The sequence below is a fragment of the Bombus pyrosoma genome, linkage group LG5 (assembly GCF_014825855.1).
Source record: "Bombus pyrosoma isolate SC7728 linkage group LG5, ASM1482585v1, whole genome shotgun sequence".
Taxonomy (NCBI): domain Eukaryota; kingdom Metazoa; phylum Arthropoda; class Insecta; order Hymenoptera; family Apidae; genus Bombus; species Bombus pyrosoma.
Window position 1 is genome coordinate 8,645,603 of NC_057774.1, and position 20,684 is coordinate 8,666,286.

A 20,684-nucleotide genomic window follows, 5' to 3' on the forward strand; every position below is an offset into this window, starting at 1 on the left:
TACCATCTATTTAAATAAATGAAACATTGAGTTTTCTTTACAACTAAGAAATGGCACGTACAGAGTTTCCTATATGTACACTTTCCTTTTTCATGAATTTGGAATACATTTTTATTTTTCTGAGTTACTAACTTCGCACTATGAAATTTTCTGTAAGTATACAAATAGCTGACATCTATTTATTATACATATTGTATTAGAAGTAATACGCAAAAGATTCTCAGAAGCGCTAAAGATTTTGACGTCAAGTATCAATTATGTATTAAGATAAATTTGTTTTTAAATTTTTTCGATCACAGTGAAACAGAAAGGATGGAGATGGAAACGAAGAAGGTCGATTAAGCTGGTGTTATTCCTCTTTTTCAACCATACTTTATTACATTCTGTTAGAAATAATACACAGAAGATTCTCAGGGGCGGCGAAGCTTTTCACGCCGATCACGCACGAGGTGAGTTTGTCGTTCGATCGAGAAATCGACGGCCCCGTGGATCGTGTGGCGAACCGTCGTCTGCGACCCCCCGTATGAAAACGATCGATCATGCACGGTTAAATCTAGAATATATATATATATATAATATAATATATATATATATATAATCTTAATTAATATTTGTATTAATGAAAGTCTGCGAGAGACCATAAATATGTTTATATATATATATATATATAGAGAAGGGCACGTCGATATCTTTTCCTTTGTCTCTCTTTATCTTTCGTATTTTCTTAGGATCGCAGACTCGGTTGGCTCGATTTGCGATTAACGTTCGAGTAAGTAAAATGCTTACGTAAATGCGCCTATTTGAAAAACGAATAATGTCACAAAACGACGTGAGCGTTTATCTTCGGTTTTTAGCCACTCTTATAGAGCGTGTTTTTCACTCGGTTACGTTTTCTGTCTCATCGTGCTTTTCACTGTGTATCTCTCTTTCGTTTTCTTTCAATTTGTCCATCGATCGGCCCAAAAATCACATACACGCGACAAATTAAGAATATCATACTCTATTGTTTCTTTTTACCACTTTTTGGTATTACTTTCGTTTGAACGTCAATATATGTATTTGGTGTCCGATTACGAAGCAAGTGTTAGTTTCATTTCGAGTTGCTTCGTGGACGCCTAAAGGTAGACATCCGTCGATTATTCAGATAACAAATCTTGTGATACGGTATTCTCGTGATAAGCTTCATTCAATAAATATTTCTCCCTCTTCAATGAATATGTAAGTGAAGAAATTTCTCAATTTTATCCCAAGGTCTCGGATATCTCGCGAAGTTATCTCGGGAATTTTTCCCGAGTAATTCTCCTCTACCGAAGGATTTTCTCTTGGAAAAACACCCGAGAGAGGTTCGTCAAATTTCGATCGTCCTGGACCACGATGATCCCTTATGAAGATATTAAAATCATATATTCAATCTTTTCTTTGAAAAGACCTAACAATATCGTACACGCGAGGAGTACGATCTTCCTTAAGAAGATCCGACGAACGAAAAGATCGAGGAACGTAGAATTAATAACCCGACGATCCTCTACGAGAGGAAACGTTCAATGTCGGCAGATTTTTCGGCCCCAGAAAATTCTTGGTAACCGAGGGAACGATGATCCAACAAGAATCCGCGATCGTTTCACGCTGGGAACGAATGAAAAGGGAAAAGACTCGAGGTCGACGAGGCACAATCTATTGAAGCACCATAGGTTCAGGGGCACGGGCGCGCGCGAACACACATACACACACACACGAACACGCACACACACCGCACGGTGGTTTATCTGGACTCGATATGAATATAATTAATAACGCGCGAAAGTGGTAACGATGTCGATCGTTATCCACGTTTCTGTGCCTCGATTAAGAAAAAACGCGGCTCAACGAATGACGTAGGCAATTGCAAGCGAAAATCATGTTATTTAGCGAGTGAAGAAAGAAGATATATATTTGATACAAAGAAACGAGGAATATTCTTGACGATAGCGTAGTGTCTTTAGCAAACTTCATTTTCCACTGAGAAAAAGTTTTGGTCGATGCAAGTCCACGAGACGATTTTATCGTTTCAGAGAAAATAATTATTTATTATTACCCTTTCCTTTATGACAATCGATTCATGGTCTGACACGACCAAAGTTTTTCGTTCCTTTTTTTTTTCTTTTCTCTTTTCTTTTAGCTTATATTTCCTTTCCTACACCGCATAGAATTCTCGTATTAGTAAGTTCTACTAGTTAATGCCTGCACAACGCAGCTCTTTGAAATAAATACAGAAACAGATAACGAAAACGGCTTCGAGGAATGCGAGCAATGTTCTATATTCGTCCTGCGAATATCACTGAGTTGTCCTTTATTCACTGGCTGTGTCACAAGGGACACAGTTCTTTTACTTGGAGTCTTTTTATAAACCTCTTCTGGCAGTCGTTTTCGGTACGACAAACACCAAACGATATTCCGCTACGAGACACAATGAATTTTGTGCAGTTGTGATGACAGTGTACGACCAGCGAAGTTTCATCGTCGACCATTTCTAACAAGGAATTTCCTTTTCTCCTTTCCTCTTCCTTTTATTTATTTTTTTTTTCTTTTCTTTTTTCTCAATGGCGACGATCGTAATTGCGCATCGGGAAACATGTCGACTGTGGCTCGATCGAAAGGTTCATTATTATAGTCCTAATATAGGACAGTGAATATTAAATATTCTACTCGATATTATCTGTGGTATCGTGTAATACTTCGTAAATCTAACGATTAGAATTATTCTACGGCGCTGTTAGTCGAACCGAGCGATCATCCACTTCCGATAAAAGTTCTTAATTCGAATACATTTCGAACAAACAGCCACGATTATTAATTCTCTCCGCGTACAATTCTATCGTTATTTTCATATGGTTAAATACAATTGTAATTACTATTAAAGATCGTATCGTTTCGTAGACACAACCGCACGAATCTCATTGCAAAAATCGTGTGCAGAATTTAATGAAAGAAAACAGATATTTACTTCCTTACACACGAACATAATAGCGTCTACCGACGTAACAAAGAAAAAAAGAAAAAATTGAACAAAAGCGTGTATTTGACGGACACAAAGTATATACACACTATCTTTTACATTTGGTTTCGTGCGGAATCAGCTTGAAACCGACTGGCTTGATTATCAACGTCCTCAGACTTGTCTAGCGAAATTTCACGCTTCATTTTTTCACGCTGTATTATCATCGATAGAGAGGCATTCGTCGCACGAGTGACGAAGTAGAGAAAAAAAAAGTACGTTTTCCAATGTCCAACGTCGATTTGGAACATGAGTTCAAGCTTTATATAATCTTTAGTTATCTACCGACTAAGTTTCCATACTATACTCGACCGTTTCATCATACGAATGCCGATGTCGAACGACTTTATTCGTACACACGTGAACAGATTCACGTGAAAGAAATTACAAGTTCCGATGGAATCACAAGCCTCTGTTATTTTCTGAGAAGCTTCCGTCGGCCCTGCTACGATCTCTCTTTTCTCCTCGTTACCGCGTCTCTTTCTTTTACACGTTCCAAACAACAAACAAAAAAGAACAAAGACATCCGACAAAAGTAAAAATGGTTCTGTCAACATGCTGTTTGTAATTTCTTCGTTTATTTAAATCATCTCTTTAGACACGTGCTGAAACTGAGAACCGTAACAGGGATTTAGATATCTTTTTATACGCTTTATAATCTGTAAAACAGGCGAAGGACGATCCATCTGAATCTACAAACGCACGATTAATGAAAAAATTCCTACGAATAAAGTGATTACTAAATAAGACGTTTAGATTACGTGAAAGTATCAAAGATATAATTAGAGTGAGGTCATCCGAAGATTATTCGACGTCCTTTTCAAATCGCATTTCACTTTAATAAAATTATTAAAAAGTCAATTTAATAGATCCTTATCTTTTTCCTGTCCTCCTTAGCCTTATTATAGATCAATTCGTAAATAAAAATGGATCGTCCCGTGTGTATCGATCTTTCTTAAAATATCAATGAACAATCCGATCCAGAACATTCGCGAACGGAATTCAATGACAAGAGAGAAAAACGTGAACTTATAAACTTCTGCTGTATCGGATAATGCGGTTGACATTCTAAAAGCGAAGAATAGCTTCTTGCCAGCGTTAACCCTTTGCAGTCCGATTTCTTTTTGCGTGTAAAAAGACAGTTTGGAATAAATTAACTTTCGCGATGCCACTATAATCGATCTACCTAATCATTATTCCTTGCTTGCTGTTCCGCTATGAAATTTATCCGCGATTTATTTAAAGTAAAAATCTACCAACATTGGTACAACATTTTCTAATCTATCGTGAACATCAGTATCCAAACTGTTAGGTGTTATTTCTCGTCGAACAAAAGAAATGCTCCAAATGAAAGAAGAAATGTATTTTCGCTAAATAATTAAATGGAGCGCAAAGGGTTTTGGCAATGAAATCAGTACGCGTGTAAATTGTAAATACATTGACCGCTTAACGAGGTAGTTTCATTGTTGAATCATTTCGTTCCTCCTATCTTTTTTTCTCTTCTTTTTCTTTTTTTTTTTGTTCGATTTCTTTTGTTTCATTTGTATCGCCTTGCTTGTTTTACTTTTCTTCATTCTCGAAATAGCCTCGGAGGAAGTTGTCAAAGGCAAATGGAGAAACACGAGCACCACGAAAGTAGCGGATGTGTCCCATGATAGTTTCCGATACCATCGAAAAGACATGCCTCGAACGGATGCGCGTACATGTTTATTAGTTTCTCGGAAATCTCGTTTTTCCTTTACGTCGTTTTATTTAAAACAAAAAGAGAAGAAAAAAACAAAATCGTTTGAACAATCGTCGTACTGGAAACAAAAAATACAAAGATTTCGAGAGATACTCTACGCTACTAAATGAACGAGGTTCGTTAATCTCCTTCCGTTTATTTAATTTTACTGACTAGAGCGTCGATCGAGTTAATACATAAAATTACCTTTACAACTAAAACTAAACGAACATCGACGAGGGACTCTTTTCTTCTCCTCCATCTTTTTTTTTTTTTGTATTTTCCTTTTGTCATTTTTTTTTTTTTTTTTTTTTTTTTTTTTTTTTTTTTTTTTTTTTTTTTTTTTTTTTTTTTTTTTTTTTTTTACTTTGTGTTTTATGAAATTTCACTTCGCTTGGAGTTCGAATTATTGTAACTGCTTCTCTCTTTTTTTTTTTTGTCTCATTTCCGCGTCTTTTTCGTTTTTGTGTACAAGTGTCATTTTCTTCTTTGCTTAAGCATGCAACTGTATAACTTTACTCTTTTTTTTTTTCTTTTTTTCATTGCTTCACATGCATTTGCCTTTGATTTTGATTAACGCGTCGTATCAGTCACCTTCGCTTATTATCGAGATTTGAATATATCGTTTTCTTTTTCGTTCTTGCTCTTTTTTTTTTGTATCATGTTTCATCGTTGTTGTTCTCTGTATAGTAACATTTCGTGCAAAAAGGAAAATGTATAAATGTTGCATCCGACCGTTTTCTTTTTCCGTCGACTATAAAAAAACAAGCGTGTTTATTCGCAACTACCGCATTAAAAATGACCGGCAATCTTGATCGACTCTCGTAGATCCGTCACAGTTTCGCATAGAATTCATAGTAAATATGAGAATGTTCGATAGTTCGATGAAATCGCTCGATAAGTTTTCGGACAATAGTTATATAAATCATGAATTAGAATCGTGTACCCGGTTGTCTTACATCTGTTTTTTCCCCCTTAATGTCCATATCTTTCTAGCTCTATCATCGCTCGTTCGAGAGAAATAAAAGAAAAAAGAGAACGAAATATGAAAGAAAGAAAGAAAAAGAAATGACACTACTAGTAGTATTATATCATGACACAAACTTCGAGGTTCGATCACTTAAATCTGATAATGATTGTTAGAAAGTAATCAAGTTATGTATATCATACAAGACGTGTTACGCTTATTCTTTCAGCGATACAATTAAATATTAAATAATTATAGACTACATTCTCTCCGTTAACAAAAAAATTGAACTTAGCATACAGTCTGTGTACAAAAAACCAGGATTTACAATAGCATACTAACCTCAATGTATAATAGGAATATAATAATTTTTATCACATATAAAAAGCAGTTGCATATGTACATATTCTGAGTAAGATTAGGTACCATTATTATTATTTTTAACCGATAGTAGCTATTATATAATTTGGTACACTGTTTAACGTGGATATTTGATAAATACGAACAGTATAATCAATATGTCGTTATTTCCTGGTGTCTTGACATAGTCGTTGATTTTCTCATCGCACGAATTCCTATGTATACACACGGCTTGCTTTATATCCTCATTACACGTGACTTTATTTTCTCTTTCTCTCCTCCTCTTTAGTATTATTTATATAATATCTATATAACACATGTTATTTAATAAGTCAGAGCTATGGCCAGTTCATACGTTAAAGGATCGCAGTCATCGTTTATTCTCCCATGTTTCGTCGTTTATCCGTTGTATGCCCGATAAAATGCCGAACAGTATACAAGCAGTATAACATCTGACACATCTGTCCTTTTCCTTGTCGACTGAAAACTAAGAATCGATTTATAATACTGCGAAAAGACCACAGCTCTTCTTTCTTAACGATGGATCGTACCTTAGAACGATACAAATTAGTGTTTTTTCTTTATATTTGTTTCATACCCTTTTTGTGTCGCTACCGTCACGCTTTCTTCAATTCCTTCTTTTATTCTTTTCCCCCTTTTTTTTTTTTAATTTGTTTTTCGTTTTGTAAAAATTTGGACTTCGAACAAGGCTTATTTTTCTTTCCCGCGGCACTGCGACTCGTTATAATAAACACAAACTGATCCATCCATTTTGCCTCCTTCTTTTTCTCTCTTTTTTAATATCCATCTTTACTATTTAAAGTAGAAACATCCCGTCATAACTGTCGTTTCTTATTCGAATAACTTTTTAGGCGGTCAACTGCACCGCCCACTTGAATTTCATTCGATCAAGTTCTTTTTCGTTATATTTCTCATAAATAGCCGAAAAAACATAACAGACAAAAATATAAGCAATGAAAATTTGAAGCAACAACTCGATTCTTAAATAACTAGCTAAGATACAAAATGGAGTCGCATGATATCAAAGACACAACTCTTCTTCTCAAATTCGATGAACTGAAAGAAAGCACAATGGGAGGCATCTCATTGGTGTATGTTTAAATTCTCATACAGCACAAACGTCTGCATCAGAGGAGTGGCTTTCCTTTCTTTATTTTTCTTTCTTTTTTCCTTTTTTTATATTTTTTTTCTTTTCTTCTTTTTTTGATACTCGAGATTAAGTACAAGGAAATTTTTTCGTTTACTTTGTCTTGAAAGACTAAAATAGTGAAATATCGATAGATGTGTAATTTTTCTTTTCTCTTGACTTGTTAACTCTGCTCTCTTTTCAATTAAATCGGAAACTACTGTATTTTTTAGCCTTATCCTTCGATCGTTAGAAAGTTTCATTTTTTAACTTTTTATTAGTAACAAATTTACATAGACATACGGAAAGTTAGGTTCTTTTTTTTTATACCTTTCTTTTCTATTCGGCAGAGACGGGATTCCATAACACTATTCGCTATACATTTATACAATCTTATCGTATTCCTACACTTGAATTCGTATGCATTAATCGAGGCAAGTGTAATTCTTATCTAAATTGTTCTTTTTTCCTCTTCGTATCAATTTCTCTTCAAAAGATTTCTTTCTACCAAAACAACCTTCCTTTTATCGAAATTCAAAAGCTCAAATTATTATATAGATGCAAAAAAAATGAGGAATGCACGAACGTTAGGAGTAAGAAAAAATTACGATGAGAATTCTCATTGCCTCAACTAATACGTAGAAATTCTGTTCTTACTTATTTAATAATCGCCTGCTGTTTCTAACATCGTTCTTTTTTCTCAATAGTGCAGATAGCTATGCCACATCGTATCATTCATGAAAGTAACTGCCCACAATAAAACTCAGGTTGCAAATGCAAGTTCGTGAATACCAGCAAATAAGAACAAATCTGCGAGTTATATCTGTACAGGTGCCTCTATCGTTCGGCACCAAGCTGCTGGCACAGTAATGTCTAAATATCTTGAAACAGTTTCACCGAGGCAGCAACTTGGTAGAACGTCAATATGTAGCGTTCATTATGGATCCTGGCTGGTATTTTGTGACGACTCACAGTTCTGTGGACTATGTAACTGATGAGCTGGTGGTGTGAGTATAACCGGGGATTGGGACCAAAGAGGAGTATGAACTGGAGATGGTCTAGGCTGAGATTGTTGTTCCTCTTGCATTTGTTGCATAACAGTGACGTCAGGATAACTGAAGAGAGAAGCAGGAATGATTTATGTTTTAAATAAGGACTATATAATGATAAATGAAATTGAATAAAATTGTTGTTTTTGAATCTTACCCTATACATCCCCATACTAAACTACGTCTCGATCGCAATATGTCTCTATTCTGTGGTTGGTACTTTTCTGTCTCCTCAGTGCAATCTTCGCTTGTATCCTCTACCTCCTGTTCTTCATCCGGACAAAGTTCGCATGCTCTTTCTAATGTTTTCTTCGCGCTATTACTACGCTCCAAAACATAACCATTCGCAGAGTCATTGGACTGAGCTGGTGGAGACCAATTACTATACGCATGAGTATATGGTGCCGCAGAAGCATACGGTCTCTGAAAATAAAATCGATATTGTTTAATATATGAATCCTTTCTTGTAACTTCATAATCAGCCATTATTATTGTTCAATACTTTATCGAGTTCTTCGTGAAGCCAGTCGGTAGCGTGTATCCACTTCCTCTTCAATTCGGAGCTATGATGCAGGAGCTGATGAGCAGGTCGACACTTACTGAAGAGCTGCACCATGCATTTAATGCATTGATAACCTCTTTTCTGATAATGATGTTTACTTCTTTGTATTATCTCGAATAAACCTTCTCTTTCATCTGGTACGCCTAATGACAATTACATTTTACGATCTCATGTTTTAATGCCTCTTAAATTAAAAACTTACACCTGCAACGGTTGTACCTTTCAGAGCATTATGAACACGATGAGTTTGCCACGAGTCCTCCATAAGAAGTACAGCAAGTAATAGGTCAGTATGATGTTTTATTTCATGTGCGAAAGAAAATCCAATCTGCCATAATAATTCACTGAGAACGGTTCGTGACACATGAGGATTCTCCCAACAACAATATTGCAATAATTTCACTGTATCTTCAGTAACGTTAACGTCTGCATCTTCGATCAATTTTTTCATATAACTAGATGACAAAAATTGTAGTTTGTATCAATATACTTTATACTTTACATATTTACCTATTATCTATATTTTAAATGCATTTTATTTAAGAAATATCTACCTGTTCTTAACGAAGAGAATATCTGCTGCCTGCGGCTGAATAGGCATCAAATATTCATTTTGACATGCCGGGTCACCATACGGGTTTGGTAAAGGTGCTACGCCTGACTGTGCAAGACTCGAGTGTGCTTTCGATGACACGTCGCAACAGCGTATCAACATACTAACTACCTGATGCAATTTAGTTAATTCAGGATACTGATATTTTATCGTAGGTCCGGGTCCTTCGTCGATAGCAACCAACATAAACGTAACCGGCACATTTAACTGCGATAAAAAACAATTATAAATGGCATAATCTTATTAAATGATTTTACATGAGAAAAACAATGTATAAGTTACCTTAAGCAATTGGGCCTTTTCAGCGAGACCAAGCGATGCATACGTGTGAAACAGAGAGAAATAATGTGGTAAATGGCGGCCATGATCTGAGATTTCACGATGAAGTAAAGAAAGTACTGCATGCAATAAATGATCACTGAGTGTTGCTGTTGGATCTAAAAGTATAGCTGGAAATAAAGATTTATGAACAAATATTTCAAATCATATCTTATTAGTCTGTTTGAAAGAATAATAAATATAACTAAAAGTCTTACTTGGTGCGTTTAAACTAGGCGGCACGCATGGGCCATCCAGTAAGGAAATGTGTGCGAGAAATACCAAAATTTTGAGAAATGCCGTACGAACTTCTGTACTAGGACAGCTCAAAAGATATTCGCAAAATCTAAAGACAATAAATTCATTTTGTTAAGCAATAAATTCTCCTATATTGATACATATATACTCAAGAAAACCCAATACCTATGTGGATGATTAAATAGGACATTATGAGCAAACCAGGATCGTACTGTTTTGCTACTACGTAAATGATGACAAACGATGTCATACCAATCCGTTGCGTTACCGCGTAAAGTTTTCTTAGTATGAAAACCTGTGTAAAACAGGAATCTCGATGCTAATTGTACGGATAGCATTGCAAGTTCTTCCTGCTCAGGATTCTACAAATATAATTTTTAAAGATTATATGTTTGATACAAATGTTGAAAAAAATTATTTGCTAAATCAACTTACAAGTTTTTCATTCATATTTTGTCTATTGATGTTATGGGGATTACAAGATACAAGTTTTTTAATAAATTGAAAATATTCTGCGCTAAACTGGTTTCGATTATGCATGAACTTGATATTCTGTTTTCTGACACTATATTCGATAGCTGGGGGCATTTTCATAACTCCTAGTTTCGTATCTAAAAGTTATAACATTTTTATAGTAAGTAAATACAACTTTTTAACAAACAAGAATTTCAAGCAGTACTTACACAAGGATAATTCATTAACACTTTTCATTAAAGAATTTTCTTCTACATCTAATCTGGTATAAAATAACATATAGGCATTCCACCATCGTTTTTGTTTCCGGTAACTCATTCTTTTAAGCATATGATCAAACACTTCTCCCAAGTAATCACCGCCGAAACATTGCGATTTCATTTCTTCCTCTTCCTCCATTTTACATTCCGTAACATCGCCATCGTCGAACTTATACCATTTTGCAACGCCATCATTTTGTCTAATACAAAATGCAATAACAAACAAGTATGTGTTAAAAACATTATGTAAATATTAATGTGTGCATACATAAATATTTCAGTACCTATGTAGGATATACGAATAATAATGACCACCACTAGCCTGGCCACTATGTACTACGATGCCAGTTAATTGATATTTAGTACAAGTCCCTTTCACCGATTCCTCGTAATCACAGTCTATAACTTCTCCCTCCAGTTTAGCGAGCCCAGAAACAGTATAAGGTTCCATATCCAAATCTCTTGGAAATTCAAAATAATCGTTAAATTTTATAGCGCAAACTCTTTCGTAATCATATTCAAATCTTTTTAATTGTATCGCTAAAACAGGTGGCAACTTCTTTACACATAATCGTTTTACTGTTACGACCTAAAAATATAATTTGTTAATAGAATATGTAATAAATGTCGTGAATTATGCGTAAGTGCTTTACAAATATATGGTTTATACCTTTTTATTACATTTGTCGCAATGATAAGCGTCTGCACCTTCCAATAATTCTCCTTTCACATATTGTTCAAGAGAGTCCAGTAAATTACTGTGATTCCTGATATCCACGCTTATCAAACTAAACGGCTCCTCCTTGGAATATCTGAAGATAATGTAATGCGGTATTACAGTTTACCGAAAAAAGCAAAATTTAAGAATTAAAAAGGTACCTATGAGGGCAACCTTTGCAGATTTTCTGGTCACTATATGAACCACCAAGAATCTTGCTCATTATCTGTTCATGTCCTAAGGCTTTCAATGCCTCATCTAAGCTTTCCACTAAGCTCATAAAAAATTCTACTGCATCTTGTTGTTCTCTAAGATTTACAGGCTCACCTTGAAGTCTGAAAATAATATTAATAAAAACATCAATAATGACATAAAGATGATAATCACACTTCGACAATTATACATTTAACAATATTTACAATGTAAATGTAAACTTACTTAAAGTGTTTCCAAAGACCTCTAGGTATATAATATTGTAATTTGCTATATGCTAGATGACCAAAGATTGCTTGAACTTGCTTTAAAATACCAATATTATATTCCTTTCGAGATTCGTCTGCTCCACATTTTTCTTCATTTGTATCATTATCGTTTGCTTCTATCGTTTGTTCTCCTTCAATTCTTTCTTCTCCAGAAAAATCTTCATTCAAATCTGTCGCTGCACCTTCTGCAGCCAAAAGTCCGACTCTTATACTTTCAACCATGTACAATTGTTGTAATACTGAGTTCATGTAACAAGTTGCACCAGCGTTCTTTAAACCTACAAAGCCTTTCAGTGGCCTAAGCCCGACTGGTGGTAAATAATCCCATTCTACTAGCGGTTCATCTCTCTCAGAGTAGAACATATCAGTGAGCATTGTGACTAGAAGTTTCATGTTAGGTACACAGCCTACACAAAGACCTACAAGTAAATCAAATGCTGCGCTAGTTGATTGAGGAGTCGTGCATACTGGGCTCGCTTGCGAAGCACTTAGCTCTCCAGTGCTACGCAGTTGCAGCATAAGACGCGATGCAGGAAATACAAAATCTTCGACTAATTCCTTAATCAAATTTACGCCGTGTTTTTCATCAGAGCCAAGTTCAAACTTTTTACTCGGAGGTAGAAAAGCTAGTAATTCTTTAGTAAGACCAAGATGACCTTCAAGGACAGCTTCATCGACTTGACTTTCTCCAGTTTCTTTAACATTGTCTCGTACTTTCTTTAACCATGCTATTTCGATGTTCAATAATGTTTCAGCAGTCAGAAGAGGACATCCTGACATGTGTGCAAAGTTTAGCAGCCTACATAAAAGCTGAAAATACTCATGACTCTGTTTTGCGTGCTCCATAACCGTAGTGTTTAAAACAGTGAAAAGTAGCGTTATTGCAAAAAGTAATGGTTGATGACCACTACTGTACCACGTTGATATAAGAAAAAACTGTTCAGCCGCAGCCATTCTAACCACTCTCGATGTACTCAAGAGAACAAGGTCTATTAAAAACGTATGCCACATTTTATCTCTTGATAATGATTCTAACGCAGTTGGATTCAGTACCAAAGCGATTGTCAGAACTTCTAATGCTTCTTTACATACTAACACATCGTTATTGTCAGGATTATTTGACGTTTCCTTTTCGTTTATTTCGTGAAGTGTATGGAGCATCTCAGCAGAAGCATTTATATTATTTAAATTACCTGTCGATGCTGCCCATGCTAGCCTAATTATGGCACGAATAGTAGCTACGTCTGGTAGCTCCCAGGAAAGGGCTTGCATAAAAAGTTGCCGACATTTGTCAGATTCCGCTGCTCCACATAACATTCGAAGCGCTAAATGCTGCGCCAAGTTCGTTGCTACGCTTCTCAACATATACTCAGTATTCTGATTAGGTACACTTTGTAAGGCTTGTTTCAAAACCGCTAATGGGCCTCGATTGTTGTGAACATGATTATCGTGATTTTCCGAAATACCAGCTTGCTGCACTTCATCCATTACACAGGCCATCACATTACCCACTGTCGTTAATAAGAGTTTACATAATTTTAACACCGTTAAATAAGCTGCTCGTTTAGTAGTTTCGTCTGCATTTGGTAGAAATTTATTTTTAGTTAACATTTCAAGAATAACACCAGCTTCGCCACTTTTTATAAAGTTGCACTGAAACTCAAACGCTCTTTCTGACATTGGATCTAAAACTGGCATTAATAAACTATATAAAACCTGAAATACAAATTATTTTTTTACAAATTGTCCGAGAGGTATACATAATAAAAACACATATAAATGTTATACAAACTTTACCTCTAAATTGTATAAAACTTGGCTAGAACTTGCAGTAAAAAATAAAGAATCTACTGTAGTATTTTGTTCATTACAAAGAGCATTATCTAAATTGTCGTCTTCTTTGCAATGACCGAATAACGACTGCAATCGTGATACAGTAAGTGTATCTGGTGGCACCAGTTGTAAAAGGTTCCTTGCACCATCGCGTAATTGCGCGTGTTGAAGACTACATCCAAGATCTGCTAACTGAAAGAAGAATGTAGCATACTGCGATCTTTGCGATATGACCTATAACAAAAACAGGAAATTTTTAAATTTTCAAGTTATAAGATAAACATCTAGAAATAATATTGCACTTATAATGAATTGTATAAAAATCATTTTTTTTTTATATGTGAACGCAAATTAACATACCACTCCGGGTAAACTGTTTTCTGCTTCTGCATCTGGCCCATCATATGGATGGTGTGGAGAACTGGTAGAACTATCTGAGCTACTATCTGGCGAACTCGGTAAGTTGCTGTTTACTTGACTTAGTTTTGCAGACAACAGCTGTATGAAAAAAATTTTATTCTTTAATTACTATTACTATGTTTTACAAAAAATAGATATCAATATATACCATTTTATCTCTCAATGGAGTTTGGGAAAGTAATTTTCTGTCATCTGTTGACTCCAAAGGTTCTCCATTAAGAAATAAGTCAAGTTTCACATTTGATCCATTTGCCTTAATTCTGCGTAATATTTGTCGCCTTAATGACCCCAAAGTGTCGTTGCTATGTGTAAATATCTCTATATCATCCACATTACGACCAGGATTCGCAAAACGAATGATAAGAGATAGGTGTTTCCCACGAACTGCTCTGTAATTAAATAAAATAGAATATTATTGTTATTTTAGAAAATTCATCATTTTTACAAATAAATATAAATATTAGTACCTATGTAATGGCAATATTTTTCGTTCTCCTGGAAATGTCGTATCACATTCATTTATATATTCCTGTAAAACTTTCATAACACGGCACATTTTCATAGCTTCTATTTTAATTTTATTTGACATTTGCTGTTCGCGTTCTTCCCTTCCTTCAAGGTATACTTTACTCAAGACAGATACAGTATCATAATGTGCTTTCAATCTGTCCATACACTCTCCTATATATGTCACGTGAAATGCCAAAACTGATGACTGAAGTCGTGGTCCTAAATTAGTATTCACTTCTTTTAATAATTCTATAGCTCGATTTGCTATTTCTTCGGGGCTATTGGTCACGACCTAAATAAATAGATGCATAAAAATATGTAATGAGACAAAATACTATTACTGTCATAAAAAATAATTAGTATTAAGTTTTACTTACGCGCCACAAATAATCTGTACCAATTAGGTCAACGTCATCCATTAGAAACGTTCTCCTTTTTAATTTTAATTTTCCTTCCTTAGAATTGACTGCCTTGAAAAATCTTTCATAACATTTGATACCACTTTCCGTAAGTAATGTCGGATCTAATTGTAATATATTATTTTGGAAAAAGTCCTTATTTATTGCTGGATCAAGATCTGGTTCATCTCCCATTAATTTTGAAAACCATTTGAAACATGCTTCACGATCGGATACAAATACACCTTGTTCAGCTAAACATTGCCAAATCTGTTCAGCTTGATCCGCGCATAACCATAGTTGACCATCCTACAAGAAAAACAGATATAAACAAAATTATAAAGATCTACAACAAGTCATTATTACAAAATAAATGAATACAAATGTCACCTTCAACAAGAAACGGAGGAAATTAAGTCTTTCCTGTACTTGCATAATATGATTGTAGCGACCATCGTGCATGTAAGTATTTCCATCAATATCTGGATTTTCCTTAACCAACTGCCGCATTTTATCCATATAATTTGTTAAACTGTTTGTCACGAGAATTACTGCAGAATGTTCTGCTTGAAGTCGTTCTATAACATCTTGCCTGTATAATAAAACATATTAGAAATAATGCCAATTGTAAATTGCTTTGAGTTAATAATTAACTTCTACATCACTATTTAGATAAATATACCTATAATGATGATTCCGTTGACCATGACATGCTATATTAGGGTTTGGTTCATAAAGGCAGCATATTTCCCGAATTTGTTTTAATGCAGGCAAAGCCCACTTATCACTATTCTTTAGTTCTTCCACGCATTTGTCTAACCAAATTGTCTTTTGAGCATCCCTTTCTTGTGAACACGAATAATCAAGAATTTTTACATGAGCATTTAATGCTTGATCCATTATTTCTGTAGGCACCTCGTCAGAATGAGCCAAATTCCAAAACAGAGTTAACACCTAATATTAATAAAAAATACAATTAAGCTTAAGTAAAATCAATAGTATATTTTATATATACAGTGATACGAAATTTTAAATAATGTAAAAATGTAACAATGTATACATATAATGTAAACATAAAAATACCTTATGTGCCATTACACCATCTTTATCATCTTCTGCTAATCTCCGAATTAATTCTAATAATTTTTCTCCTTGTTTCTTATTAGCAGTCTTCCAACTCATCTAGAATAAGAAAGATTTTAATTGAGTTATAATAATCAATAGAATAAGGATTGTTATAGTTTCACAATATTGAACACCTGAAAACATTCGAATAAATGGTCAAGTTGCTCAGGGCTAAAATCCCAAGCGAGTTTGGCTAACAAATCATGAACATTTTTCACAATAGCTTCATGTTTCCCGGCTTGTGCTGCCCAAACAGCATCTAAATCTTCTAAAGTTAATGCTCGTTCTTTTATAATAAAGCGTAAAATCTTTTCCAACTTTTCAACATATTGAGGCTGATGTAACGAATCTCTTAAAACAATTTCTAATACTCCGTTTTCCTTTATCCATTTCTATATAAACAGAATAATATTATTTATCAATATTTGTCGATATGATTTACAAATTGAAACAAACTTTAATTAAACTTACAGCCATGCATTCCGCAGTAAGCCATTCCTCTTCTTCAACAATTGCATTTCGATGTTGGTAAAAACTAACAGTGGCGATGACTTTATTTACTTCATTTAAGGCATTCATTTTTCCATTAAATGAAGAAATTTGTAAGAGTCTCAATATCATTTTCAGTCTCAGAATTCCCAAATTTTTAATCATTTCCTCTTGGTGTGGTACTCGTGAAACTAAACATTTGGCGGCTTTGATTATAGCTGATATTGCATCATTTTTTGATTCATTTTTCGCCTCCTTCTTTAATTCCTCATCAGTTAAATTATTCAAAATTACAGGCACCATTTCCTATAAACATAAAAATGTCCAATTGGTATAGATTCAAATGTAATTGTATTGCTTAATACCTTTCATAAAATGCTTACCACAATAGGCATCAGATATTTAACTATTGTGTGAACAGTAAGTAGTTCATAACATAAACCGAAAGGTCTGATTAAAGCGTAAATAACTGGTACTGTTAAATTTCGGCCGCTCTGAAATCTAGAGAGCAAAATTTCAAATCCGTTAAGGCTTCCAAACCTGTAAAAAAAAATTAAGTAATTTATAATTTATATGTTATGTATAAAATATAAAATCATAAAGAAATATTATAATAGTATCACTTATCAACCTATTTATGAGATCCACAAGCCAACCACGAGGACTTCTTGAATCAGGAGGTGGCCTTGCATAAAGCTGTTCATCAGGAATATCACTTCCTGGAGGTACAGTTTCAGAGACCCTTGCAGCATTAAACGTATGAAATCTGAAATAAAAGTTATAAATCAGTATAATATCAGTAATACAAAATAAGAAATTAAAAATAACATATCTTCAGTTACATAGGAAAAAATGTAACTCACTTATTACTAGGATTAAAAACCATTGCCAGCAAATCAAGAAGAGGAAACCAGTCCTCATCTAGTTTCAGGATACATAGATCCACTAACCGCTCACAGTTTGCATTAATACAATTTTGAATGTTCATTTTCCAACTACTTACTGCATCATCAGTCAATATTTTGGTAAAAGAAATAGTGAGTCCTTCTCGAAAAAAGCGTTGACACGCTTCACTTTGTACATCAATTCCTAAGTACAAATTTGCATTTAATGTTACATTGAAACAAATCATTAATTTATATTTAATTATTTACTCGATTAAATAAAATTTCAAAATTGCTTATTATAACCTTTTTTACAAAGATCGATACTGGCTTGTAACAGGCACTCTAACTCTTGCTCTGGCAGAACTGGTACAACCCATCGTGGACTAGATATTTTTTCATGAAGCATATTGAGTTTTGCAACAGGAAAATCTGGCTCGCCATGGAGCTGATTACTATCCTCTACTGAAGCTAAGGTATCATTGGTGCATTCTGTTTGTACCACATTCTCCGTGAGTTGAAGTCCCGACATTGTGTCAGCTAATTGTTGTGGGCCCGATGGACTGTGCATCTATTATTATACATATACACAATATTAACTCAATAATATGATACGATTTAATGATATAAATGCATATAAATTCACATTATAATAATTATACATAAAACAATATGGTAAATTTTGCAAACGAAATTTACTTTAAATATAGCTTAAACATAGTTTAAATACAGTTAGTTTAAATGAACACTATATGACTAACTAATATAAAAATAAATTATATACCTGTGTACTTTGCTGGCTGTCAGGAGGGTCTATGCCTACTCCTTGGCCTCTTGTGGCAATCGTCATTTTGTACGCTCTTTGCTATATTCCAATTGTCTCAATACCTTTTGGTCCAATAATCGCACCACCAATAACAATCATCCAACTCATTCACTGACATTAAATATAATTATACCCTAAAGGCCTTGTTTGAATAAACTATACCTACATTATCTGAAACAAAATAACAAAAGTTTCATAAGAAAAAAAAGACTGAAATTTGTACAAGTTATTGAAATAATATTAGACATTTTCAAATATAATCTTTCAATACAGATCTAACAATTAAGAAGCTATAACAGTAGTAGGACAATAAACACTACTTAATTTTGTAGAATACTTATGTTAGTAAAGAAGTTATACAACAGCTTAGTATATCCATCAAATATTAATTCCCTCATTATTCTATATATTATTAATAAGTGTACTGTTATTTATGGCCTAATACTGTATAAATATTAATTCTGCAAAAAACGGGACGGGCCGAAAACATAAAATAGAAAAACATTGAAAAACATTGAAGAAGTTAGCCAATTGAAAAACTAGAATGGACGAAAAATCCGTAAGATAAGAACCATGTAATTCGAGCTCGCCTCGAGGGACACCGGTAGGTACACCGTCAATATTTCAGAGTCGAGCAGCAAAAAATTTTAACGAATTTAAATTTTCTTGCGGAGGAAGAACAACATAGATAACGTAGAACGTTTCGGACATTCTATAAATCGTATGACAGCATGATCTTGTTAAGGTTTCAGCTAGCAAATTCCAATTATTCGCCTTGATCTGAGCGAGGAAACGATTCTTTCATAAACGTTTACTAGTCACTCGGATTCGCACGTAAACCAGTAAACGAAACTAATAATCACGTCCAAGGGTCTCTGTATTTCTTTGGAATTTCGCAATTCATGAAAGGTACGATGTCATGTCGCGAATTATTTCTCTATCTCTTTCTCTCTCCGGGTCTGTCTCTCTCGCTCTCCTCTCGATCTCTTTCTCTCGCTGCTTCTTTTTATTTCTCGGGTGTAATCGTCAAACGTACCGAACTGTCAACCGTCAAAAATTAGAATCAGGAAATGAGCAACCCGTCGTCTGCTTCCTGCCAATCGAAAACCATCATCGTACTTAAAGAATTTCACGAACGATCGTCGCTAAATTAGCTTGGAATTACGCGTGAAATACGTATACGGCGTGCTTACAAAGGACTTAACGTCGAGCGGCGACGAGAACAGAAATCTCGATATTTCTCATCTATGCGCCACTTCTTTCCACGAACAGTCAGATTTCTTTCGATAATTAGAGATAAGTGAATAGATCCCACGTAACCGGTACCTATGCAATTTCAACAATCCTCGGTGTGTCCAGGGAGCAACTATTTTCGCCCCGTTCACTCAACCGGGCCACCTCCGGACAAAATGGCGGCCATCCTAACGATTAGCATTCCCGTATTAAAGAAAATCTTTTACAATTTTCTTCCCGAGAGTAATCCCGATCCCGTTAAACAACGTGCCGTGACACACAGAACGTTCCTATTATCACCGATTATCGCATCAAACTTCTATCGGGTAAACGCACCTTTACATAGTAAATGGTGGTAGAAATTTGTTGCACTTTTTGACGTGACGTTGTAGAACTCACTGGCGAATCTGTAAACACGACTATCTTACGGCGCTACCGTCGTCCCCGAGTTAAAACGACCACTGACACTACATTCACGGTGCTTCTCGTGCATTTTCTCGCTCATTCAATTTCGACCAGATTGTTTCTTTTAACCCTTCTTTTTTTTATTTCTTAGTATTTTTAATCGAAACATTTTTAACCAAATTACTATAAATAATTCGCTCCCTGCAATTTATTTTTTGTTAACTATGTAGAATTTTATTGATACGTATGTGTACAAATATACGAATTTTTCAACCCCGTATTGTCTTGCCGCCCTTATTATAGCCATATTTCGGCCGTGCTTCCCTTATTTCATTGTTTTTTTAATCGAAACATTTTCCCCAAAAGTTCTTCTTCCTATAAATAGCTAGTTTCCTGTGATTTATTTTTTGTCTATGTAGAATTTCATGTGTACATGTACGAATTTTTCAACCCCCTATTCTTTTACTTGTTTTAAAAAATTTAATACTATTTCAATACAAGCAAATCTTTTTTTTAATATCACGTCGATTCAAATAGTAATCTATACACATGATGTAATTTAAACGGATTGATAAATTTAAATGAAAATTTTTATC

General features: G+C 34.5%; 1 protein-coding gene across 4 annotated transcripts; it reads right to left on the reverse strand.

The window, feature by feature from the left end:
* Window positions 1-5,123: 5,123 nt before the first annotated feature.
* Window positions 5,124-20,158, reverse strand: LOC122567589 (probable ubiquitin carboxyl-terminal hydrolase FAF-X). 4 transcript variants are annotated; one of them, XM_043726285.1, is made up of 30 exons: window positions 20,020-20,158; window positions 18,409-18,621; window positions 17,931-18,195; window positions 17,604-17,829; window positions 17,372-17,506; window positions 17,124-17,280; window positions 16,723-17,046; window positions 16,386-16,643; window positions 16,210-16,308; window positions 15,809-16,080; window positions 15,517-15,718; window positions 15,106-15,435; window positions 14,686-15,020; window positions 14,367-14,607; window positions 14,159-14,296; window positions 13,763-14,032; window positions 11,922-13,681; window positions 11,645-11,818; window positions 11,436-11,577; window positions 11,050-11,354; window positions 10,715-10,965; window positions 10,467-10,642; window positions 10,197-10,393; window positions 9,992-10,119; window positions 9,738-9,904; window positions 9,397-9,662; window positions 9,062-9,297; window positions 8,783-8,976; window positions 8,438-8,703; window positions 5,124-8,346 (listed from the first exon to the last, which is right to left on the reverse strand). In XM_043726285.1, exons 2-30 carry the CDS (start codon window positions 18,472-18,474, stop codon window positions 8,169-8,171), a joined length of 7,758 nt encoding a protein of 2,585 aa, XP_043582220.1. In that variant the 5' UTR covers window positions 18,475-18,621; window positions 20,020-20,158; the 3' UTR covers window positions 5,124-8,168. The 4 variants fall into 4 exon arrangements, with proteins under 4 accessions (XP_043582220.1, XP_043582217.1, XP_043582219.1 ...); XM_043726282.1 differs by having other exon boundaries at window positions 8,783-8,985; XM_043726284.1 differs by lacking the exon at window positions 20,020-20,158 and adding an exon at window positions 19,777-19,971 and having other exon boundaries at window positions 8,783-8,985.
* Between the last annotated feature and the right edge of the window lie 526 nt (window positions 20,159-20,684).